This window comes from Chanodichthys erythropterus, chromosome 16 (genome assembly GCF_024489055.1).
Source record: "Chanodichthys erythropterus isolate Z2021 chromosome 16, ASM2448905v1, whole genome shotgun sequence".
In the NCBI taxonomy this organism is placed as follows: domain Eukaryota; kingdom Metazoa; phylum Chordata; class Actinopteri; order Cypriniformes; family Xenocyprididae; genus Chanodichthys; species Chanodichthys erythropterus.
Window position 1 is genome coordinate 31514325 of NC_090236.1, and position 27212 is coordinate 31541536.

The following is a 27212-nucleotide window of genomic DNA, read 5'->3' on the forward strand; positions in this document are numbered from 1 at the left end:
AAAAACGGATTGCTTTTTATAAAAAGCCTGAACAGTAATACTATGATTCTACTCTAATGTATATCATAAGACGCAGAGAAGCTTTTGAATTTCCATTATGTTCAGAAATCCCCTTGCATCTCATAAATGAAACCTCTTATTGCTGCAAACCATAATTCCATCCATAATTTTTTTTAATTTAATGATACATACACACCTGATTTGTTATTGTTATACCAGTTGTCAGGTTATGCATTTGTAACAGAGATCATTCTCTCCTAAGACTCTTTTTACTAGACCCTAGATATTTTTACTATTTATTAAATACATTTTAATATATATTTCTATTAATATTTTTAATGAATTTTAATAATAAGGATAATATTTACATTATTATTTTTCCAATAATTTACTGTAAACACTTTCAAATTATCACATTATAATATTATTGATATTTTTAATATTGATATTAAAAATTCATCTTAATTATAAGCTAATTCTATAAGGTTTTTCTTTTCATACTTTCAAAATAAATTAACAACAAAATATTTGAGTATTTTACTGTAAAAAAACATGCATTGTCTTTTGTAGATTTTCACGGGAAATTGTTAAAGCTGCAGTCCGTAAGTTTTGCCTCTTTATCGCCATCTCTGTCTGAAACCTGCAATTGCAGTTATTTGCGGAATTTTCATCTTTACGTGGGTTGTGCATCAGCAATACAATAAATCGCACTGCCAATGGTGATTAAATCTAACGATCGTTTAGCTCGGATCACGTCAAGCCATGCAAATTATTCTTTCTGTTATATTTTGTTCTCAAATTTTTAATGTTAACAACATCAGTGACTATATGTATTTAGTGTGTATTAGCGTCACCTGTAGATTTCAATTTCTATAGCCACTCCGCAGTCCGAAATCTTTTGCTTTTGATTACGGGTGAATCTCCAGGTATCACTGATGATTGTCATTTGGACCTTTCTGGATTACAATCCGCCATCAACATGATAAGTTTAATTATTGCAGCTGCTGTGAGAAAAGGCTATAAATAATCAGCCGCCTGCAGCATCCTCACATGATATAGTCAGCTAGCTGGGACTCCTTTATGTAAACAGACGTGACGTAATAGCGCAAAGACGAACGGCTGCATGCTCAAATTTCCAGCGGAAACCCACCAGTACCGATTTTATTGTAAAACATTATTACAAGCTTACCATTGTGAATTGGGATAAAGTAAGAAGATTGGCTGGTTATGTACTTGCTCAAAAATTGATTTTGGATCATTTTGAACAAAAAAAAAGTTATGGACTGCAGCTTTAAATGACACTTTTTACTTCTAGAAGTATTGTCATTTTCACTGAAAATTATATTGTTATAAATGTTACTTCCAAAATTAGTCTTTACACAATTTTCCTGTTAAATGTATTTTTTGACTATACACATACATATATACACATACCTTTACTATATACATACATATATATATATATATATATATATATATATATATATATATATATATATATATATATAATGTAACTTACCAGTTTAACTTGCAGCTAACAGGTTTTTACACAGTTTTTTCCATGATTTTTCAATTAAACGATGAACAATTGAACAATTTTTTTTTTTTTTTTGGACAAATACATTTTATTAAACGTCCCAACATTGTTGAAGTCTATGACCACCAGGATGTTGCTTTATGTGTGATGATGATATCTAAATTTTTTTTCTGAAATCCCATTTATAAGTATTCAAGGAGAAACCTCTGAATATGGTATTCTTCTTTTTCAGTCTAATGCTTATTTCAAGCCTATTTTCTCAGCTTGGCATTATTCCCATCTAACCAACGAGGCGTAATTTATTCTCTCAAAAGGAGATGTTAAAAACCCATCTCTGAGTGTGACTGAATTGTTCGCCTCAGTGTTCCTCCTACAGATTTCAGAATAGAGCTTAATTTTAATTCATTCCGTTTAAACTTGACAGTCAGCATCTGAACAGATGCAGCAAATGAAATTGCATGAGCTCTCGCTCACCTCCTCAGCAGGGGACAACAGAGGGAGAGGAGACAGCAAGGACAGACACTCAGATACAGTATATAGATAAAGAAGAGGAGTGGACTGACTGATAAAGCCTGCGATATAGAAAAGCGGCTGAGATTCATTGAGAGGAAGAAGGAAGCGCATTTAAATTCAGTCTGTGTTTCTCCTGCATTACAAGCTCCACTAAGTGCTCTAGCATGCAGTGTAGCAACAGGGAGCGAGGGAAAAATGGCAAAATATAACCACAGAAAGGACACGAGGGGGTAACGCAGGTAATCAGGAGTGCCCCTGACAACATCAATGGAAAAAGAGACAGAAAGAGCCTAAATCCACAGGGATTGGATGCGGGAAGGGTTGTGGAGGTAGAGAAGCAGCAGAGACCAGGGAGGAGAGACGGCAGACGGTGGACTCCAGCCTCCTCTGCCTGTGTGGACTGGAGACAAGGCAACCCAGACGTGGCTCGCTTCTGGATTCTGATTGGCCGGAGTGGGCGGGGAGAAGCTGACGCAGAGAAAGTCAGGCAGGAAAATGACATTTACACCGTGTATCAATTTTAAACTCTGAGCCTGTGTCTGTCTTTGAAAAAAAAGGGGTGCGGTGGGAGGGGTGGGGTGGGGGGTTTGTCTGGGGAGGGCGTAAATAAATAAAGCGAGGAACTCAACGGGGGAAGAGCGGAACAAACAGATCGCACACACCTGGAGCCAGCAGACTGTGAGCCTGTTGGTCTCAAGCATCAGGAGGATGTGAATCACTCACTTTGACTGACTGCATCGCATTCATCACTGTTTGTGGAGGAATGTTCGCTTTTTATCCGCTCTGTAAACCTATGGGCTGGACCAGAGGCTGTGTGGAACGGAGACAGTTACCTGCTGCTGCTGCTGCTGTGTCTCTCATCAGACTGATGTGATGGCTGTCCCTTACAGAAAGGGAACCAGAGGCTGTGTGTCACAGAAAGAGTGATTTAGACTCTCTTCTTGGCTGCACCATCATCTGGACCCCCCTGGATGTTCTCTTGATGTATTGCTGTGGTCTGGGACACTGGCGGAGAGAACAGTCCACCTATGTGAGTAACTGCAGCATGCTCAATGTTATCTTCCTTTGTCAGGATGCTCTTGGTTGAAAACCAGGGCTGCACATGAAAATATAACCTGTAAATATACAATTTTGAGTAATTATCACAGAATGCACTTTATGTAGAACTTGAAAGTGTGAAATAAGGGTAGCCTATATTGTCATTCTAAGCCTCCTTAAAGTTTTCAATTAGTGTTTTTGTGTATATTACACTTTATAATGCTAAAAACAGGGGTGAAGTTCATGTCATTGTAATGTCCTGACTGTTTTTTGGCATTCTGGACTTTTAAGATTTCAAAATGGCAACCTGTTCCCTCAGTAGCATTGAATGAAGAGGTCAGAACTGAACCTTCCACCTACTACTACTACTACCAACACCACCGCCACAGTATCTCTCTGAGCTCGTCATCATCATTCATAACATTTGACGTACGCACGAGCACGTATTTTCAGCGGGAACTAGTAGGTCTAAAAATACCCTTGCTGTTATTTTAAGCCAAGTTTTTTTCTGTCACCTGAGCTGCCGCATGGGGAGAAAGTGAATGAGAGTGTGTGTAAAAGAACAGAATGGAGACGCGTGAGTCACTACTGTGTGTGTCATGATGAATCAATGCCTTACCTAAATCCCCCAGAGCAGGCGGAAGGGGATCACAGTCACACAGAAGCACACTGAGCTCCAAAGCTGTCAAAGCAAACAGGTAGTAAATAGGCTTATCGTGCCTCAGACCGTATGCAGTGTCAGGCGCAGAACTCAAAGTGCAAAAAAAAAAGGAATTATAAAAATGAAAGCGCCGTCTTTTACTGTAACCGCTGCGTCAGATGTTTCCAAATCCTTAAAAATGTGCCGTTCGTATTTTCGGCACAGGACTATCAATGTCCTATGCTACAGTTAAACTAACTGCTAGATATTAGTGTGATTTGTAAGTAAAATATATTCCAGCACTGCATGCGATATTAACACTGGTTTTCAAAGAAATTGCCTTCATAATTTCTCGAGTACCTTGTGTGGAGTCAACATGAAATTAACATCATAACCTTGTGCTGACGTCAGTTAGGCCGTTGGCTGTTGTATATTGTTAATAACATTATTATTTGTTACAGGTCATCTGTGTTTACAGGTGCTGGTCATATAATTAGAATATCATCAAAAAGTTGACTTATTTCACTAATTCCATTCAAAAAGTGAAACTTGTAGGCTATATTATATTCATTCATTAGTAATATATTTCAAATGTTTATTTCTTTTAATTTTGATTATAACTGACAACTAAGGAAAATCCCAAATTCAGTATCTCAGAAAATTTGAATATTACTTAAGACCAATTCAAAGAAAGGATTTTTAGAAATCTTGGCCAACTGAAAAGTATGAACATGAAAAGTATGAGCATGTACAGCACTCAATACTTCCTTTTGCCTGAATAACTGCAGCAATGCGGTGTGGCATGGAGTCGATCAGTCTGTGGCACTGCTCAGGTGTTATGAGAGCCCATATTGCTCTGATAGTGGCCTTCAGCTCTTCTGCATTGTTGGGTCTGGCATATCGCATCTTCCTCTTCACAATACCCCATAGATTTTCTATGGGGTTAAGGTCAGGCGAGTTTGCTGGCCAATTAAGAACAGGGATACCATGGTCCTTAAACCAGGTACTGGTAGCTTTGGCACTGTGTGCAAGTGCCAAGTCCTGTTGGAAAATGAAATCTGCATCTCCATAAAATTGGTCAGCAGCAGGAAGCATGAAGTGCTCTAAAACTTCCTGGTATACGGCTGCGTTGACCTTGGACCTCAGAAAACACAGTGGACCAACACCAGCAGACGACATGGCACCCCAAACCATCACTAACTGTGGAAACTTTACACTGGACCTCAAGCAATGTGGATTGTGTGCCTCTCCTCTCTTCCTCCAGACTCTGGGACCCTGATTTCCAAAGGAAATGCAAAATGTACTTTTATCAGAGAACATAACTTTGGACCACTCAGCAGCAGTCCAGTCCTTTTTGTCGAGACACTTCTGACGCTGTCTGTTGTTCAAGAGTGGCTTGACACAAGGAATGCAACAGCTGAAACCCATGTCTTGCATACGTCTGTGCGTAGTGGTTCTTGAAGCACTGACTCCAGCTGCAGTCCACTCTTTGTGAATCTCTCCCACATTTTTGAATGGGTTTTGTTTCACAATCCTCTCCGGGGTGTGGTTATCCCTATTGCTTGTACACTTTTTTCTACCACATCTTTTTCTTCCCTTCGCCTCTCTATTAATGTCCTTGGACACAGAGCTCTGTGAACAGCCAGCCTCTTTTGCAATGACCTTTTGTGTCAATGGTCGTCTTTTGGACAACTGTCAAGTCAGCAATCTCCCTCATGATTGTGTAGCCTACAGAACTAGACTGAGAGACCATTTAAAGGCCTATGCAGGTGTTTTGAGTTAATTAGCTGATTCGAGTGTGGCACCAGGTGTCTTCAATATTGAACCTTTTCACAATATTCTAATTTTCTAAGATACTAAATTTGGGATTTTCCTTAGTTGTCAGTTATAATCATCAAAATTAAAAGAAATAAACATTTGAAATATATCAGTATGTGTGTAATGAATGAATATAATATACAAGTTTCACTTTTTGAATGGAATTAGTGAAATAAATCAAATTTTTGATGATATTCTAATTATATGACCAGCACCTGTATGTCTCTTTTGGGTGGGTTTTAGTTGTGTTTCTTAGTTTCCAGTTTGTTTCTATGGTTTTATTTTCAGTGATTTGATTATCAGTTTTTGCATCTGTTGTTCATTTCGTTGATTAGTTTATTTTGGTATTTAAAGCTGCAGTCCATAACTTTTTTTGGTTAAAAATGATCAATTTTTGAGCTTGTACATCCCAGGTGAAAGAAAAAAGTACATTTCTATAATATACTTAAAGTGCTCTATTTCGTGCACTAATTTTGTACTTTATATTCTAAAAATTCTTCTTTAGTACTTCTTAAGATAATCTTAAGAACATCTAAGTGTACTCAACTGTGCTATTTTGAGACAGCATGAAATATGAACTAAAATGTGCTTTTAATATACTATCTCTGTATTTTAAAAATTTATTTAGATACCACTTATAATACATTTGAACCCATAGTGTACTACAAGTGGTATCTAAATACATTTTTTAAATACAGAGATAGTAATTTTATAGTACATTTAAGTTCATATTTAATGCTGTCTCAAAATAGCACAGTTGAGTACACTTCGATGTTCTTAAGTTTATCTTAAGAAGTACTAAAGAAGAATTTTTAGTATATTAAGTACAAAATTACCTTAGCCCAATTCACAACGCTAAGCTTGTAATAATGTTTTCTATTTCGGGTGGTTCTGGTAGGTTTCCAAGGGAAATTTGAGGATGTTCAGATAAAGAAGGAGTCCCAGCTAGTTGGCTATATCATGTGAGGATGCTGCAGGCAGTGGATCATTTATAGTTTTTTTTTCTCACAACAGCTGGAATAATTAAACTTATCATTTTGATTTGAACAAAGTATAACAATAATGATTTGCACGGTTTGATGTGATCCAAGCTAAGCGATCGTTAGATTTAATCAACATTGGTTGCATGATTTATTGTAATTCTTTTTATTCTCAGTTGGTCAGAACAAAAGTGGCAGATTTGTTACATACTTGTTCAGATGACATTTTCGGGTGAAAATTCTCATTTTGGTCATACTTCCAAGACTACAATCTGTGATTCTGAAGTACAGTATCCACACTGGTTTGGTGACTGACAGCAAACATTAGATTCATCCGCGCTGAGGAGCCGTGCCGATGCACAACCCTCGTAAAGATGATAATTCCAAAAATAACTGCAATTGCAGGTTTCAAACAGAGATGGCAACAAAGAGACAAAACTTACGGACTGCAGCTTTAAGCTCTGTGTTTCTTTTTAGTTCGTTGTCTGCTCTCATCAGGTTTATACAGTTCTATTCATTGTTTTCTAGTTCTGAGTATTTCTAGTTTTTGTTTCGAGTCAGTTTAATCAAATGATTACTGCTGCATTTAGATCAGTTTCTCATTTTTATTTGCAACAGCCACCGACTTAATAATAATAATAATAATAATAAAATTATAAAATATTATAAATAGTCAAATATTTAGGTTTCGTTTTAGCAAACTCAGGATATGTTCAGAATGTAATGCTAGTATGCAACTTACTGAATATTGTGCTGTATACATAGCCTACATACTGCAAACTTTAAACATTTCATAATAAACGATTCAAACATCTTCATTTTATCACGATTATTACTACATGACCTCATCAGCACGTGGAGTCAAGCTAGCAAAAAAGTAAATTTTTATTTTAAATCCAGTTTTGTGCAAAAAGTATCCTAAATTTGGAAAGTCTGATCATACTTAAAAGTGAAGTACATTGCATTATAGGATGAAGTAATATTACACAGTAACCTCTGTCGTATAATATTGTACTATGCATACAGAAAATTTGCACACTCTGTACTGTATACTGTAGCAATAAATGTATGGTAGTAGTATGCGATTACAAATCACTCTGACAGACATCACATTATATGGACAACAGGTTGCAAGTGCATTTTCATGTTTGCATTTTCATGAAATGATTTTAGATATTTTTATTAGAAAACAAGACTAAATGGATTATGAGGTGGTTTTTCTACCAAACTCTATTTTTGTCTTCAGTATAGAGCAGGACAGTGTAGGAGCTTTGTGTGATATACTGATGTGTTGAATAGATTGAACTTTCATGTTAAGCCTCTGAAGTGCACTTGGGAGGTGCTGCCTGTTCCAATTCCCTGCCGTGTGTTCTTGGTTTCTGTTGTGTATCTAATCCCCTAACATGGATTATATGGCAAGTATTTGTGTCTAAAAGACACAATTTAGATTTCATCCAGGCTTACATGCATCTCTTGCAGACACATTTACCACTTCTCTTGACAAAAAAACTCTCTGACTGATCAAAGGTTATGCCTTCTGGGAAGTGGTTTTAATTTATTTATTTTTTTATGTGCTTTTTTTATATGTGGTTCACGTAAGTGTGATATTGTGAGGAAGAAACTGACTTAATCGGTTATAGTTTCATGAAGAAATCATTAAATGCAAATGCTATCACTTGGCAGCTTAACTTGAGAAGGTGAAGTATTAAAGGATTAGTCCACCCAAAAATTTAATTTCTGTCATTAAGTACTCACCCTTATGTCATTCCAGACACATAAGACCTTCATTCATCTTGGGAACACAAATTAAGATATTTTTGATGAAATCTGAGCGCTCTTTGACCTAGACAGCAATTGAATTACCACTTTCAAGGCCCAGAAAGAAAAACATTGTTTAAATAGTCCATGTGATTATAGTGGTTCAACAGACTTCCAGGTTCTATGTAGGTCTTACGCTGTAGGTCTTACGGGTTTGGAACGACATGAGGGTGAGTAATTAATGACAGAATTTTCATTTTTGGGCGAACTAAACCTTTAAGACTTTAATAAGTGGAAGGGTTGGTAATACAGCCTGGTTCGGCTTTTACTTTAATGTTCTTTCAATACGATATTCAACTCTTTTCTTTGGCAGATACTGATCTTGAGTGAACTTGAATTATTTTAAGTGTTTATCTGGCTATTGGCAGTGGCTAATGGAAGAGAACCCATCTCTGTCATATTCTGCCAGAATACTGGAGACAGGATGGCAGCGGATGAAGGACATGCTTCTGTTAATGCCAATTTCTGGCATTCACATACACCACATTATTTAAATGAAAAGGTTGAGCAAACCCATTCTATTTTGATTGATAAGCCAGCTTTCCTCATTCTGAGAGTATTTTTTTTAACAGTTTGTACTGTAGAGTCGACGGACACCCCCCAAAATGTTTGATTAATGTACACATATGACACTTTAGCAATGGGCTCATGCATTTCATAACCCTTTGGAACGCTGAGTATTTTATTGTTTTATGTGAAGAATCATGTATCACATGAATTAAGGAAATTAATGTAGACACCAGTACAAAGTTTTAAGCTTCAGCAAGATCGTAGATTTCGTTTGAACATTAAGAGTTGAAGAGTAAACCATTTTAGTGGGGTGTCCTTGTTAGAATTATTGAGTTATTTGCAAAATGTTGGTTTGCATATCATCTACACATTCAAAGTTGGTTGATAACAACTATTGCAGTTGTTATCAACCAACTTTGTATGTGTAGATGATATGTAAAACAACATTTTGCAAATAAAAAAATAATTCTAACAAGGAGCAAGTAAGTGCATGCAATTAATTTTCTTACACTGAAAATGGTTATTTATTCATTTTATGGTCAAAATTGACCACAGTAACTATTACTACAATAAAACGTAATAAATTCTAGGGTGGTCAAAAAAAAAAAGAAAGCCTTCTAATTAATTTTGATGCAAGATGTTTTCTCTTTTTCTCTTCAGTCTTTTTAGATTATGCGACTGTTTGATGTTTCTATATAGCATTATAAAGTAGTAAATTCTCAATAGTAATCAGATAGCTTACATATTTGATCATAGGCATTGTGAAAGCGGCTTGTGCAAATGTTGTCACACTTTTGGAAACTCATGCAAAAGTAAATTACCAGGCCTCAGTTACGTTGATATTTGATCATAGTTGCCCATTTTGGATGGGAACTTAATAATTCTACATATTTTCGTTAACTGTGGTATAAATATTGGAGCTGTACTTTTTGGTTATTATATTTTACCTGTATATTATCTTAAAGGAACACTCCACTTTTTTTGAAAATAGGCTCATTGTCCAACTCCCCTAGAGTTAAACAGTTGAGTTTTACCGTTTTCGAATCCATTCAGCCGATCTCCGGTTCTGGCGGTACCACTTTTAGCATAGCTTAGCATAGTTCATTGAATCTAATTAGACCGTTAGCATCGCGCTTAAAAATGACCAAAGAGTTTTGATATTTTTCCTATTTAAAACTTGACTCTTCTGTAGTTAAATCGTGTACTAAGATCGACAGAAAATGAAAAGTTGTGATTTTCTAGGCTGATATGGCTAGGAACTATACTCTCATTCAGGCGTAATAATCAAGGAACTTTGCTGCCGTATCATGGCTGCAGCAGTGCAATGATATTACGCAGCGTCTCTCACAAACGTCTTCATGGTTGCAAGGCACGTTCCCTGTGCAAGCAGGGGCTCACGGGCGCTGCGTAATATCATTGCACTGCTGCAGCCATGATACGGCAGCAAGGTTCCTTGATTATTACGCCTGAATGAGAGTATAGTTCCTAGCCATATCAGCCTAGAAAATCACAACTTTTCATTTTCCGTTGGTCTTAGTACACGATTTAACTACAGAAGAGTCAAGTTTTAAATAGGAAAAATATCAAAACTCTTTGGTCATTTTTAAGCGCGATGCTAACGGTCTAATCAGATTCAATGAACTATGCTAAGTTATGCTAAAAGTGGTACCGCCAGAACCGGAGATCGGCTGAATGGATTTGAAAACGGTAAAACTCAACTGTTTAACTCTAGGGGAGTTGGAAAATGAGCCTATTTTCAAAAAAAGTGGAGTGTTCCTTTAAGGATTCTGCGATAAAAATAGTCCATTGCAATGCACAAAACAATTGGCCTAGCAAAACGAATACAGTGGCGAAGCCAGAGGGGTGCGCCACATTGTTCATGTATATTAACGTTGCGTATTAAAGGGTTAAGTTAACCCAAAAATGAAAATTCTGTCATTAATTACTCACCCTCGTGTCGTTCCAAACTCGTAAGACCTTTGTTCATTTTCGGAACACAAATTAAGATATTTTTGATCCCTTTGCTTCCGTGTTCTACGTCAGAACGCTAACTCATTATTGGCCGGCTCCTGCGTCAGCATCACATGTATGCGTCGGCCAATACTGAGCCAGCGTTCGGACATAAACACAGAAGCGCTGCACTGTGCTTACTACGTAACGGAAGAGAAAAGATTGTTAAATAAAGTCGGTATTTTTGTTTTGTTTTTGCAAAACTTTATACTCATCCATAGACAGCAATATAATCAACACTTTCAAGGTCCAGAAAGATACTAAAGACATCGTTACAGTAGTCCATGTGACTGCAGTAGTTCAACCTTAATGTTATGAAGCGACGAGAATACTTTTTGTGCAAAAGTATTCTCGTCGCTTCATAACATTAAGGTTGAACTACTGCAGTCACATGGACTATTGTAACGATGTCTTTAGTATCTTTCTGGACCTTGAAAGTGTTGATTATATTGCTATCTATGGATGAGTCATATACCTCTTGGATTTCATCAAAAAATATCTTAATTTGTGTTCCGAAGATGAATGAAGGTCTTACGGGTTTGGATCGACATGAAAGTGAGTAATTAATGACAGAATTTAATTAACATTAGTTGCAAGATACATAAAATTAAGCAAAAAGGATGTCGCACCCTGTAATAGAAGCACAGAGCTGTTCAAAAATCCTGGCGCGCCACAGAGCGCCATTCATACTTTTCAATTAAATTACATTATAGTATTTTCACAAAAAAAAAAAATGTTCAGTCTTGGCCAGATCTGTTTCCTCTGTTGTTACTATCAAAGTCATTATATACAGAATGGGTCTATCATAGTAACAGAGAGAAGGCTGGTGTTAGTTGATGGTTATGAAAAGCATACTATGCTGTTTTGCAGTACTCAATGCTTTGACCTAGGCAGGACAGAGAGTGTTTGAACAGTGCCGGAGGATTATATGCATTGCTCATCCTGTTTTAGAGAGACATACAATCTGTCTGACAACACTGGGCAGGACGTGCCCTGTGCTCCACCTTATTCTTTCTATCATTTTAAATCTCCTCTCCCAGCTGTTGGGTGGGCTGGATTGGCCGCTCATGAGTTCCTGCCTCCAGCATTATGGGGCGGAGCATCATCCAGATGTTACGTTGCATATTCATACAGTATTTTAATGCATTGCCAGTCAGAGGGGCTGAGGAGCGAGAAAATGATAGAGACAAGAAGACCAAACTTTGTGTTTTTCGTTATGTCCTGGTCATGTCAGTTGCTGTACACATCATGTAGGTGGTGGCCGATGGCCACAGTGTATCATATCAAAGCCTAAATTCAGTGGGATCAGACATCAGCGCAAATGGGCCACAGATCTCAGAGGTGAACTTGGAACTTGAGGGCATCAGTCGCCGGTTCTCCTTCTCCTCTTTGCAGAAATGCCTAGAACTCTTAAGAATAAAAACGTCTCCTGGGTGAGTAAACCCTGAGGTACATTTTATGTGTGTCTAGCTAAATTGACATTCAAGGCACATGGATTTCGTTGGGACATTTGGCTCTAGATGAACTCTTTATTGATATCTGTAGTGTGTGACTGCCAGTTTGTGGTTAGAATGATATGACTGTCAAATTTTGTTTTTAAAACAAGATCCTCATTAGCATATAAAGGGAGCAGCCCATCATAAGCCACAACATTAGCCTTTATGCTTAACATAATTTATCTTGACATTATTAGCACAATGATCTTGTGAAAGTGGTTTGAGGTTTGAAAATGCACAAAACATTGCTTTGTGAAACTAAAAATTGCTCCATGGTCCCTGAAGACCCTACAAGTTTGATTTATAATGCCATATTCAAACAGATGTGCAGGGAAAGATGCTTTCATGCCAGGACGCATTTCAAACAGGCATAATGAGTGACCTGAATGCTGTTAAGAACAAGGATTACTGAGGGGGAAAAAAAAAAAAATCCTCCCAGAAACACAAATTAAGCTCTTCTGGAGTATTGTAAGCAGACAATCAGACATTTTAGGTACAAAAAAAGAGGCTGATACTTTGATACTTATCATTAAAGTCAGCAATAACCAAACTGAATCCGTCAGAAGGTTCATATGAACCAACCATATGCTTTTTAAAGGGATAGTTCACCTAGTCCTGAATGACACAAAATGTTTTTTTTTTTTTTTTTAAAGAAGGAAGATATTCAAACAAGTTTGAGATGACATGAGGGTGAGTAAATGATGGCATAATTGTTATTTTTGGATGAACTGTCACTTGTCACCAAGAACTAGTGGGTTAGGGTTAGATTTGGGGTTAGGGGTTTGCAGTCTCCCATCAAAAGGCTGATAATTTCTGGTGTGATTGTAAGGTTAGACAGATGTTTGTCTTCCAGCTGGATGTGTTTGTGTGTGTGAGGCTGAATGGACCAGAGCAGTGAGGTGCTGAGGCTGGAACTCCAGCAGTGCGTGTCTGCCTAGCTGTGCCCTTCTGAGCAGTGTATTACTGAGCGTGGCTTTACACTGCACACACCCTCTTTAAGAGGCTTATACTCTAGATTCTCTCTCTCTCTCTCTTTCTCTGTGTGTGTATGAAAAGCGTAATCCAACTGCATGTGCCTTCACATGCATATCAATGTATGTTCATTCTCATTAATATATAATGTTTCTGTGTAATATTTATGTCTAAATGTGCAGGTCTATAGAATAATTTTATAAACAGGCAAAGAGCTGTGTTCCTATTTGGATTGTAGGCTAATGCAATCTATACTTAGACAATGTAGCAGACATTTTTATGGTCAACGTAGGCTCCACAGAAATCCTATTCAGTTAGTGTGGCTGACGTAAAGTGTCTCACGCTAAGATCTGTCACCTAGTAATTTAGTAAGTGCATCTGTGTACTCATGGAATGATCGTGACTGTGTGTGCGTGTGTGTATGTGTGTGGGTTGATGACATTTAAAAGTGAGAAATATATTTTAAAAATGATAGTTGTGCATACTTTTGGCTTTTAAAAAAATTCTGTAAGAATCTAAAGAAATGAAAAGAATTCTCATTTCCAGTTAGTGTAGTAGAATCAAGTGTTTGAATTAAAAATTGGTTAATTATTATTAATTATTCATGGGTTAGTTCGACCAAAAATGAAATTTTTGTCATTTAAGTACTCACCCTTATGTCATCCCAAACCCGTAAGACCTTTGTTCATTTTCAGAACACAAATTAAGATATTTTTTATTAAATCCGAAGGTTTCTGTTCCACACATAGGCAGCAATGTTACTGCACCTTTTGAGGTCCAGAAATGTAGTAAAGACATTGTTAAAATAGTGACTACAGTGGTCCAACCTTAATGTTATGAAGCGACAAGAATACTTTTTGTGTACCAAAACAAAACAAAAATAAAAACTTTATTTCACAATTTGAACTGTTGTCATACGCAGTTGATGTAGAGAACGCAGTGCAGGCTTCCGTGTTTACGTCCAAACATAGTTTGTATACACCATATTTTAAAGGTGCCATCGAACGTTTTTTTACAAGATGATATATATGTCTAAGGTGTCCCCTGAATGAGTCTGTGAAGTTGCAGCTCAAAATACCCCATAGATTTTTTTAAATAATTTTTTTAACTGCCTATTTTGAGGCATAATTAGAAATGCGCCGATTCAGGCTGCGGCCCCTTTAATTGCTTGCGCTCTCCGCCCCCTCCCGAGCTCTGGACTTTATCACTGCATAAACAAAGTTCACACAGCTAATATAACCCTCAAAATGGATCTTTACAAAGTGTTTGTCATGCAGCTTGTCTGATCGCGTAAGTATGATATTTATTTGGATGTTTACATTTGATTCTGAATGAGTTTGATAGTATGCTCCATGGCTAATGGCTAATGCTACACTGTTGGAGAGATTTATAAAGAATGAAGTTGTGTATATGCATTATACAGACTGCAAGTGTTTAAAAATGAAAATAGCAACTGCTCTTGTCTCTGTGAATACAGTAAGAAACGATGGTAACTTTAACCACATTTAACAGTACATTAGCAACATGCTAACGAAACATTTAGAAAGACAATTTACAAATATCACTAAAAATATCATGTTATCATGGATCATGTCAGTTATTATTGCTCCATCTGCCATTTTTCGCTGTTGTTCTTGCTTGGTTACCTAGTCTGATGATTCAGCTGTGCACATCCAGACGTTAATACTGGCTTGTCTAATGCCTTGAACATGGGCTGGCATATGCAAATATTGGGGGCGTACATATTAATGATCCCGGCTGTTACGTAACAGTTGGTGTAATGTTGAGATTCGCCTGTTCTTCGGAGGTGTTTTAAACAAATGAGATTTATATAAGAAGGAGGAAACAATGGAGTTTGAGACTCACTGTATGTCATTTCCACGTACTGAACTCTTGTTATTCAACTATGCCGAGGTAAATTCAATTTTCAATTCGATGGCACCTTTAATATTTTAAACTCAAAATGTATCATTTAAAAATCCACTAATTTAAATTCAAGCAAATTCTACTCTTATGTAATTTTGGTTCACTGGGCACCAAAAAACAAAGCTCTAATTTATGGGCCCTAATAGAAACACTCTTTTCATCTGTATGTACAGATAGTGGGTTCATGTAAACATGCTATTTATAGTTTTTCCTTACTTTTATCAAAACAAGTTTACAAGAAACATGCAAACACTGAAGAGAAATAGACATCCTAAAAGAGTCTCTCTCTCTCTCTCACACACACACACACACACACACACACACACACACACACACACACACACACAGGATCACCATCGCTCACTCAGAGTTGTACACCTTTAATACTCTGTCATCTGATTAGTGCCATATATAGGTCATCTAGAAAGATGTAGTGGTCTTTAGTGGGCTACAGTGTTAGTCTATAGTAATTATAATTTATTGTATATAAAAACAATAGTGTCTACAGCATTTCCAAATGCTGTGTGTCCAATCAGACTGCAGTATTTTGGTGAAAATACACCTGTCACTTGGTATAATAGCTAATGCTAATGTAATTTTTGGCCCAGTGTTTGCGCCATGTGTTAGGCTGGTGAATCATACTCCTGCTGTTGTTTATGCATTTAAAATGTCCAATTTTCTGTCATGTTATGTTGTGTGAATAATTTGGATGATATTGGGCCGCTAATTATGGTCATTTAAACAGTATCGATTTTAAGAACATTTTGATACTTTTGTACAATAAACATTACATACAACATACAATAAACGTCTTACACAGCTGTTAGATCCGATCAAATGGCCAAGAGGCATTCAAAAAAGTACTGATATTACAGTCCTTTTCACTGTTTACCATTGTTTCCAGACAGACTGGGAATTATTTTTATTTTTTTATTTATTTATTTATTTATTTTGGTGGATATAAAGAGCTACATGATTCTAGATAAATTGAGGATCACGATTTTTTGTTTCAAACAGAGATCATAATTATGAACAGACAACTAAACAAAATAACATGAATTTTACAAGAGCATCTGACAAAATATTAATCGCTGCAGCCGACTTAAAAATGTTTAGTTAATTTGAATGAATTGATTTTAAAAACGGTTATGAATTATACATAAATATTTAAATTGTTTCATTACTAGATAATCGTTTTTGAACAAATCTTTTGAATGAATGATTCAGTTACATACATTTTTAACAGTTACTTATTGCCACCTTGTGGTGTAACAGTGTAATCGATACTATTATTTGAAGCGTCAAGTTACTTTCAAAAAGGTGATTTTCTCTATTTTGATCACTAGATATCGGTGTTTATATCCAAACTATAAACTCATTCCGGTACTTCTGTGATCATTTGAATATTTGCATATAATACAGAAATAATGATACTGTGTGGCTCTACTACCCACTAATGAATGCAATTTTCATGCACAATTTCAGTGTTGTTAAGTTGTGGATATTTTCAGCAGTTTACTTCATACATTCTGGTTAACAGCACTAAAAAGGCAAATGTTATTATTCAACTGAAAGATGTATATGCATTTTAAATAAATTATGCTCTTCATCCATTCAAGAAAAGCATGTCCCTGAATGAGCGTGTTTTTTTTTTTTACAGCGCATTTAATTCAACAGCTCAGGTAAAGTTAATGGTATGACCCATTTCAGGGGTGGCCAAAATTACAATTTTAAATCAGTCAGAGCTAGAAATGTATTTTCATATTTATAGGTACAGCTTCATATTATGGGAAGAAATAGTCAAAGTAGTGTTCTAGTATTCCATTTCGAATGCAGCCTTATGTCTTCATAAATGAGTCATTGAATCATTTACTCAACCTGATTCGTTCAGGAACTCCTGTACCGCAGCGTCTGCAAAGCATTTAATGTCCTCGCTAATATAGTAAAACATGATGAAAACCAACTTGGGATGACATCAAATGCTATTTGAAAGACTCATAAATCTGATATATATGAAGATATTAGTTAATTGGACCAATTAACCCGAAGTCATCCTCTATTTTAAATCTACTGATATCAACAGGCCTGTGAGATATAAGTTTAGTTGTAAAGTTACAATTTGGGGTTGTCAAATATCATTATCTCCGTGTAAAAAAAAAAATAAATCCATTATGTCACGAGATGTCCTCACGAATACCTTACACAGAATATCAGTTTTACTAATCGCGGGGGTTTGCAGCTCGTGCTTGGAGCAACAGATGCCACGATGTGGAATAAAGCCCTTCAGAGCGGGGGAGGGTGGAGGAGTAGTGTGGCAAACTCCACTCACAGCGAGAGACGCTCACACTGCTTGTGTATCCACTCATGGAGAGACTTTCGGTCCTTATCGTTTGCGACAACTATCAGATAAACCCGAGGCTCGCGACGTTATGAATTTCACCGCGCGCAAAACATGCCGTAAAACCTGCTTAGGGTTCATCTGACAAAGTTGGCTGGCTGTCCTGGGACGGAACAGATTAAAGGGGATAGTACATGGATATTTCTCAGTCGTTGGTCAATCTCGGCTGAGAGCACAGAATTGACCACTACTTAAGCTGTTAATCGTGGAGAAACGAAAAGAAAAACGAGCAAGTGGGCATGCCACCCAAGAAAAAGGTAAAACATCTTCTGTGTTAGTGCATTCGTATGTGAGGGAGTGATGATGAGGTAGACATGAGAGTGCCATTCGAGGAGAGTGCCATCTGTTGCTTTCAGCTGTAATCCATGTGAGCTTGAGCTGCTCTGCATCATTGCTTTTATGTACTATGGAGAATATACTGCCTGTGCACCAGGACTGGGGTGAAGAGTGCTCTACCTATGCTGGGTGTTTTGCGTCAAAAGTAAAATAGTCCTGAAATGTAACCTCCACATGACAGGTTGCACAATCATTGCAATGCTGAAAGTGATGGAATTGTGCTGAGCAGTGTTATGAACATAATCCTTTTCCAATTGTCAGGATTACAAAACTCAGCTGTTTCTCAAATGATATCTAAATATAGAACAGGTGTGGTGTTTGTGTGTTTTTGTTTTTTGTAGTTTATATTTTTAGGGGGAAATACCTGGATAACTGCAAAGGGGCATTACACTAGTTCCCTTGATGGTTTCTAATGGATTTATATACATACAGTACTGTGCAAAAGTCATAGGCCACCATTATGTTGTTTTTAGCAATGGTATAATGACTATATATAATTATTTCTCAGACTGTTTATTAGAATATAAACAAAATACAGTAAATATTTATGCAGTATTAAAAAATAGAAAGAAAAAAACAGCTTTTATAGGCTAAAGCGACAAGTATTTATTGACCTCCCCTTACACTTGAGCAATAGCAGGAAGCTGGCTCTCTTAAACCCATATGGAACGGAAAAGGACTGGGAGGCCAAGAAAACTTTCAAAATCTGATGAGAAGTTTCTCAGAGTTTCTTTTTTTTTTTTTTTGAGAAAATGGAAGAAGTCCAAGAGGTCACACTTAATACTGATTTTTGCTTAAAGAAACATTTTTTTTTTTACATTTTGTGTACATATTTCCTGTATTTTCTGTTTGTATCGTAATAAAGAGACTGAAAAATAAATATGAATGGTCATTAAAACATTGCTAAAACAATAAAACTGGTGGTGGCCTAAGACTTTTGCACAGTACTGTATATATATATATATATATATGTGTGTGTGTGTTAGATTTCATGTTGAATTAAGTGTAATGTTCTTAATCCATTGGCAACAAATAAGGATATTTTTTTCTGAAACCAGTTCCTAAAGTCTAATTTAAATTTGCTTGTCATGTAATCTCATTTTATGCCTAGACATTTTTATAGAAAACAAGATCGATTAGAAAAATTGAAGATAAGTAACTTTTGTCTGGCAGAAAAATTAAAAATTTAGTTGCAGAGTCCATGTTTAGTAGCTGCAGGTCTGTGAGGACGTGTGAAACTGTCTCTGTCTGCAGTGTTGTCCGCTGGACAGGACGAGTTTGTATTTGTCTCTTTCTCTCCAAATCCTGGATTGACGCATGCCATCTTAATCTCCTTACAGAGAAGCAATCATGACCAGGAGCAACAGCCAGAAAGAGAGACGTCCTGTGCATGAGTGTAGCTTGGCCTAACATCTCCCCCATAGTTCTCTGTTGTGTTTTAGTAGGTCTAAAGAACAGGCCGTATCTGTACTTGCTTTACATTGCCCTAACTAGTGTTAAAATTATATAAAAATCATTAGAGTAAGAAATTATCCTGTCAAAAAAGCCCCTATTGAGTTCCTATTTAATTAAACATTTGGTATGTCTTTGAATACTTTGGGAAAATGCAGTGTTTTTTACAGAATTTTATAAGACATTCTTCTGCAGCGTACTATATTGTATGTTTATCTATCTATTTCTAGATGTTGGCATCACTTACTTACAAATTACAAGTATAAATTGTAAAAAATCTATATAGTCATTACTTTATAGTGTACAAACAGTAACATTTGGCATAGCCATGAATACAGAGCAGTTGAATACCTGGGCGACCTGCCAGAGCTCATTTAGCAACAGTCAGGAAATCTTAATCTTATAGTCTTAATTAGATTAGGAGGCAGTTTCGAATAAGAAAGTGTGCTGCTCCAACATCCACAGATTTGTCCCCTGTTTTGTCTACTCAGAGCTCAGGAAAACCTCACCCATACGTTCACCTGAGGCTGAACTAGCCTTGAATCTAGTTAATAAAACTCTCAACTTTCGAATTACACTGTACACTCTAAAAAATGCTGGGTTAAAAACAACCCAAGTTGGGTTGAAAATGGACAAACCCAGCAATTGGGTTGTTTTAACCCAGTGGTTGGGTTAAATGTTTGCCCAACGTGCTGGGTATTTTTATTTAACTCAACTGTTGTATAAAAATTACTGTATTGCTTAATTAAAATGAACCCAAAGTATTATTAAAGTATGCTGGAAATTAATAATATGTTTAATAAATGAGCATTTATTAATAAGATAATGAATAATAAACAATACAAATTTATTAAATTGCTTATTAATAAATGTACACCTTTTGATTATTATTGTTGCCTCTAGGAATTTTGTGTCTGATTTTTAATTTCTCACCTATTTTGGATTCATTTTAAGCCATTCATTTTAATTAATTTTTAATCAGTAGTTGGGATAAATAAAACTACCCAGCAGGTTGGGCAAACATTTAACCCAATTGCTGGGTTTGTCCATTTTCAACCCAACTTGGGTTGTTTTTAACCAAACATTTTTTAGAGTGTATAAAAGCATGTAGTGTTACTGTCTGAAGTCATTTTTCAGAGAGAATATTTTTCACTAAACTTCTGGCTCCCGCAGTACTCCCAGTGTGGAAGTGAAAGGTGCTGACTCACTAAATGGATCTGACCCAAATCTTATGACATGTTCTGTGGTGCGGTAGCAGGAGTCACACAGGTTGCAGTAGGTGGATGTTGGAGTTCAGCCCAGGACTCAAACTATTATAGCACTAGACTAAAAAACCCCACTAGTGTGATACTGTGGCGTACTTGTGTCTATTAATCACAGTCTTTTAACTATCCTAATTATTAAAAAACAGAACACAATAAGTTGTTGTTTTTATGAATGAAAAACCCCTTTCATTACTACTCATTTTAATGATTAATACAAAATATTGTATTTTAATGGAAAATCTAGATTTTTAAAAGTCATACAACTCATAAGAAATTTACTGCATAGCCAGCACATTTCCTTTTCTTGAGGTTTCCATAGCAACGTCTGTTCTTCTCTGTCCCTTACAGCTTTTAATGCAGACACACACACAGTTTTCTGTTGTATTGATAAAATATTCATAACATAACTTTTCCTCATTTGTATTTCATAGTATCATCAATCTGAATTGTTTATAGTAAATGTTTGTAATGTAATGTTTCATCTAATTGAATTATTTGTTGCTTTAACAAAAAAAAAAAGTTAATAATATTCATATAAAACCAGTGCTGGCAATAACTGGTAATCTCTCCTTTAATGTATATTTTCACAGCAGTGTGGTTGGACTCATTTTTTGCTGTGTTTGAGTATGTGGAATATCACTGAATTTACTTTAAGATATAATGCAATGACTGACTGGTTTAGAAAACCAATTATTTATTTGCAATACAGTAATGCAAACACGGCTGTCAAGTCTGTTCGATCAGTTCAATCAGTCCAGTATTATAAATGTAGGACTTTACATAAGACCACTTTTGTTATCTATCCACCCGATATCTGTTTTCTAATTAAAAAAGTGCAACATTTTGCAGCACATTTTAAAGACCATTTGGGAGCAGCAGACGTCACAGTTACGTCACTTGCAGCTGTGCGCGCATAATGGTGGCAGAAAAAGGAAAATGGGCAAAATCCACAAAATGTTTTGTTGTGCCTTTGGATGTCAGAATCAGAATGGAAAAATATAGTCTTCATTGTTATAGAAAAGCTTTGAAGCTAAACGCAGACGTTTATGTTGCAAGTCACATGAAACCTGCAATGATTAGTCTACTATTAAAGCATGAGCAATTCTACATAATATTGACATATGCAGTTCATAGGGGACATACATACACTGTGTACAGAATTATTGCCTATAGGCAAGTTGATTTTCTGATCATATTTTTTTTCCAAGCACATTTTAGCAATTCCAATCCACATCAATCTTAATAACTACTATTAATATTGTTTTTATAAGTGTGGGAGTTTACTTTTAGCCCATCTCTTATCCTGAAATGTCCGTCTTGCAGAGATGGACTAAAAATGATCTTCCAAAACTTCTTCAATTAGTGGTACAAGAGGATCCTTCAAGAGTCACTCTCAAGCTGTCTGTCTATAAGGCCTATAAAAACCCAGTCTTCATGTATTTTATAACACTTCAGCTTGTGATTCTTATTAAAAGCGGGTCATTTTTTAGGATTCTTTAGCTAACTTAAGTCTCTGAGATCCTGACACCTTGCACTTCTGGAGACTCCAGGTAGGTTGCAGTACTGGAAAATGGTGGCGCTGGAGACTAAAGGGTTCCTGATGGTTTCACACTTAATTCTTCACCTTAATTCTTAATTATTTTGCAGTTAACATGTGTCTTTTCTTTTCCACCTGTTTTTGTATGACCCCATCTAACCCAATGAGCATTTCACTGTCCAATGGTCATGCTTTAACTTTGCAATTTCTAGTATTGCATTAGCATTGCGTCCTTCTCATGAGCATTTAATAATTTTTGACTTTTCAGTCTGAGTTAAATCTCTTTTTTGGCTCATTTTGCCTGTAAAAGAAAACCTGCCTAATAATTCTGCACACCTGAATATAAGGCATTTTTCATTTCCAGCCTTCATGAACAATTATATATCACTTGTAAATTATTAAAAACAATATTAATAGTAGTTATTAAGATTGATGTGGATTGGAATTGGTAAAATGTGCTTGGAAAAAAAATATGATCAGAAAATCAACTTGCCTAATAATTCTGCACACAGTGTACATAGCCATGCAATTACAGCGTAAAATAATATTTAAACCTATAACATTTTACGTATTAACATTTAGATCTTTTTTTCTCATATAACATTTTAAGCCTTTTTTCTTGCATTTGTGTGTTTATATCTCCCAGTTCGTACTTTATAACTTTCAATCGTGAGTTTATATCACAGAGAAAAAAGTCAGAATTGCGGGATACTGTCATTTTCTGCCACCAGGTAGGCTCTGCCCACAAAAACACCGTCGCTGTTTGGTTTGCAACAGACATTTTATTGATGTTACCCCAAAACTACTGACATACTCTGTATTGCAATCTGTGAATATTTATTAAGAAATTATACATTTTCATTCTGGTCGGAACTTTTTTTAAAATACCTTTTCTTTATATTAGAGTGGTGTGGAAAAAGAAGTTCACTGATTTCGTTTTCAGTGTAGGTTTTTCCCCAAAGAATGGTTCAATAACATCAAACACAATTTTATATTAGACAATGGAAACCTGAGAAAATACAAATCAGAGTTTCTAAATTATTATTATAATTATTTTAATTACCCATATTGGCCCTGTGAAAACAAAGTATGGATTTTTTTGGAGAATGCAGGTCTTCCTGATGTAAAGTGAGTGCATCATTCCATTGTGTCAGTATCATATTGGTGGCAGATTGATTTGTTTTGCTGCATTAGGAAACTGGATAAGTTGCAACATGCCAGACACTTCTTAAAGAGATTGTCTAACCATCTGTGCATGAGCTGAAGCTAGTGCCTAATTTGGTGATGCAGCAGGACAATGATCCAAAACACAAAATCATCTAAACTGCTCAGAAGAATCAAAATGAATGCTTTGGAGTGGCCTAGTAGTCAAAGTTCTGACTTGCTGTTGAAGACTTTCCTAGTTAAAACAGTGTGGCTAAGATATTATATAAATAATGCATTACGATAAAACATTAAAATTGTAGCGTGTGTTCTCTTTCTGCAATATTACATTTTGTTTCATTCGTTTATTGGCAACCATTCGTTCGCCAAAGAGGAATATCATGGAATGATCAGGGAATTTCAAATTTGACTAGCTGTCGCTCACTTTGTTGTTTGTTAATTTGGGTTTGCACTAGTAAGTCAATCACAGGCCCATCTGTAATGTACCTATGAAGATAATGGAACACTGAAGTCTATAGAGTTTGGTGTCCAAAAAAGTTCTCACCACAAAACAAGAGCTACATTTAATTTCTCTGCAGTTGCCTTTTTTGAGGCCGTACCTTGAACAATGACTAGATAGGAAAGAGTGGGGAGAGATCTTCTGATCGCTGGCTCAGAAAAATCAGCTACTCCCTTTCAGTATTATAGAGAGGCATCACACTTCAATACATGTAAGAAGGAGAATATAAATTATCCGAATCCCCACTAAACTGGCATTGGTTAATAATTCAGCAGCGTTTTGTACTGCTCTCTCCGTGACATTGACTTGCAGGAGAGGCGGCACTGAGTGAACAGATGTCTATGGCAGACATGAGTAAACAAAAGCGAGCACCTCTACATGACTGTGCCTATGGGAACCCAATTATCCCAGTCTCCTCAATTCCTTATTTTATTCACTCCTTTTCTCAATCTCATTTCACCACCTTTTCTGTTAATTAGCCTCATTTCTTCCAGCACAAACTATGTTACGCTCATGTGTTTGCTGCATGCCCTTGAGTCAGTTTATCCAAGCCTGTTTGTTTTAAACACTCGTGAGCACAATATTCATTAATAATAACATTCAAGCTCACATTGATGTTCTTGACAGACGTTTTGAAACATTTACACCATTTGCAACTTTAATTAAAATTTGGCTTTGATGTGATAATTTAATGTGCAATCTAATTTTGTCCTCCTTTCCCAAAAGAAGACACCGATTTACAAAAGCATGAATTTCCATGCTGGTTTAGGCTGGTTTGGTGCTGGTCTATCTGGTGTAGGCATGCTGTTTATCAGCACTCCAGCATCCAAAACACAACATATGCTGGTGACCAGTAGTGCTGGTCTTGTCAGCAAGGTTATCAGCCTTATATTAAGGTCAATATGATGTTGTCAGACTGCGTAGCACCAGTGTCTCTCGAGGGGCTTGTCACTGTGCCATTACTGTCAGCATGTTAGTGTGCATGTGAGCACGTGTAGGTGTGCCTTTGGGAGAGTGTGCTAGAGTGAGGGTGACATTGCGAAACTGAAATTTGAAGTCTTGCACTAGATATGGACTGATTTTTAAGAATGAGAGTATCTAAAATGTAATTCAGACAGGACCGCTTTGGCAAGTTACTTTGAAGCACAAGTTATCTTTGGTGGTATAGTTCCTTATGGGGGTTCTTGCTCTGAAATTAATTGAACATGCAAGAGCTTTAACCTTAACCCCCCATTGAACCATCAGCTTGGAAATGAATACACTTTAGTAATGTCTTTAAAAGCGAACAGTGGTAATCGTGCAGATGTGGCAGTGGGACGTTTATACTGTAGCTTGGTTATGAGGATGAGTGTCTCAGCAGTGAGGTCTAGGACTTGAAAGCCTTAGTGATCTGAAACAAAAGAAGATGACAACCAAAAGGTGCACAGTTATATGCTCATGCTTAAAATGGGGAGGGAGGGAGGGTTGCGAGCAGTTTGAGCATACTTACCGAGCAGTAATGCCACGTATATATGTCCCCGGTGTAATAGGAGAATGGTAGTGATTGGAGCGATTTGACAGCTGACCGCATCAGCTGGTCGCAGCACTACGTTGCCTGACTGAACTAATGCTGTGCTCGATTTATCATAGCTAGTGACATAATATGCTTAAGTTAACCAGGTTAATTAGGCTAGAGGGTTGAATTTTTATATATAGTCATAATATTTTTTTGTAGTTAAATACTGAACATAAAGAATACAAGAAGTGGGACAGGAAAAATTAAAGTGCCCCTATTATGCTTTTTTGGATTTTTAGCTTTCATGTAGTGTGTATTGTAATATAGCTGGGTGATTCTGTAATTGCAGGTACATTTGGTGTCCAAATCATAATTTTTTCAGGGTTTTTTCAAATAGTTATTTTTAATCATTTTAATAATTTGATCATGGATCACAAGATGTTACAGGTCATAGCAATTTAATATTTTCTGTAGAAAGTGACTTATAGCAGAAAATTGTGATATCTTGTTGTCCTGGGGTGCGTTTCCCAAAAGCATCGTAAGCCAACTAACATCGCAAGTTCCGACGTTACTTACATAGTTCAACGATTTGGCGTTTCCTGAAATCATCGTTCAAACGAACATTCGCAAACTTGTGTGGTTGGAACAACAGCTCTCGACCTGTGGTTAGAAGCAGGTGCGTCCCAATTCGCGTACTTATGCACTATTCTATGATGTTTTTAAGTATAATTTAGTGCAAGTAGTGCGTTCACACTGAACATTTTTTTTTATAAGAAAAAGTGCACTTTAAATACCCGGATGATGCACTAAATTAACGGAAAAAACGAAGTGTAGAATAATGGACACTTCATGCACTCAACTGTCGCAGCTTTAATTACGTAGTGGAGGGGAAGGGGGTATCAGACTCCAATGTGTAATGACAAAATAACCTTATATAATTCACGCACTACATAGATGAGTGCATAGTGCACAAGTACATAGTGTATAAGTACATAGTGTGCCATTTGGATGCAACTATAGTTTCCTGTTTTTATGACATGTTAACTTGATAAATCATTATCTTGAGCAAAATAAGCAAGCTGACATCAAGTACAATGTATATCTTTTATTTCGATTATATACAAGTGTCATTTATATATTTTAGTTTGTCAAGAGATTTAAAGCGCCGTTTTTTTTTTGCAGAGTGCGCATGTGCGTACGTGCTCTAGTACGTAAGAACAAGCATTTGATTTAATCTGGAAATAAAGCAAAATAACTGAGGAAAATGAGAATTAGTTCAATTAGTGCCATGTCTGTAATTTATAGCAGAAATTCTAGCATTAATTCGATCTCAAACGGATTCATTTAAAGAAGTTATTACTCCACCATGTGCGTGACGTCATTCACCAACATGGTTGAATGACAGGTTTGCGACAATACGGCTTCGGGAAACAGTCGTGACTAGCTAGTGATGGGAAGTTCAGTTCTTTTCCGCGAACCGGTTCTTTCGTACAGTTCGATTCAACCGTGACCGTGACAGGCCGTGTATGTTCGTTCGTGCCCATCATCATCAGTTCTCTCTTCACAGCAGGTACTGTTGGAGTAACTGAATAATTTCGGAATGTTGGTTTATTTCGAGAGGTAGTGTCAGGCACATCAAAAAGTGAGTAACTTTAGTAATTTGTGGATTCGTGTTTGCTAACTGGAGAAGCGAACTGTTTGGAACGATTCAGACCGATTTGGTGAACTGGTTCAACCGGTTCACTGAAAAGAACCGGTTAAAAAGAACGATTCGTTCGCGAATCGGACATCACTACTAGCTAGTTGAT

At 36.5% G+C, this 27212-nt stretch overlaps 1 protein-coding gene across 1 annotated transcript in view; it reads left to right on the top strand.

The window, feature by feature from the left end:
- Positions 1–3032: 3032 nt before the first annotated feature.
- cacnb2b (calcium channel, voltage-dependent, beta 2b) overlaps positions 3033–27212 on the top strand; it is a 45172-nt gene continuing 20992 nt past the window's right edge. The window contains exon 1 of the mRNA XM_067362381.1: positions 3033–3080. Coding sequence (XP_067218482.1) covers positions 3033–3080 — 48 coding nt within the window. The remainder of the gene's footprint in view (positions 3081–27212) is intronic.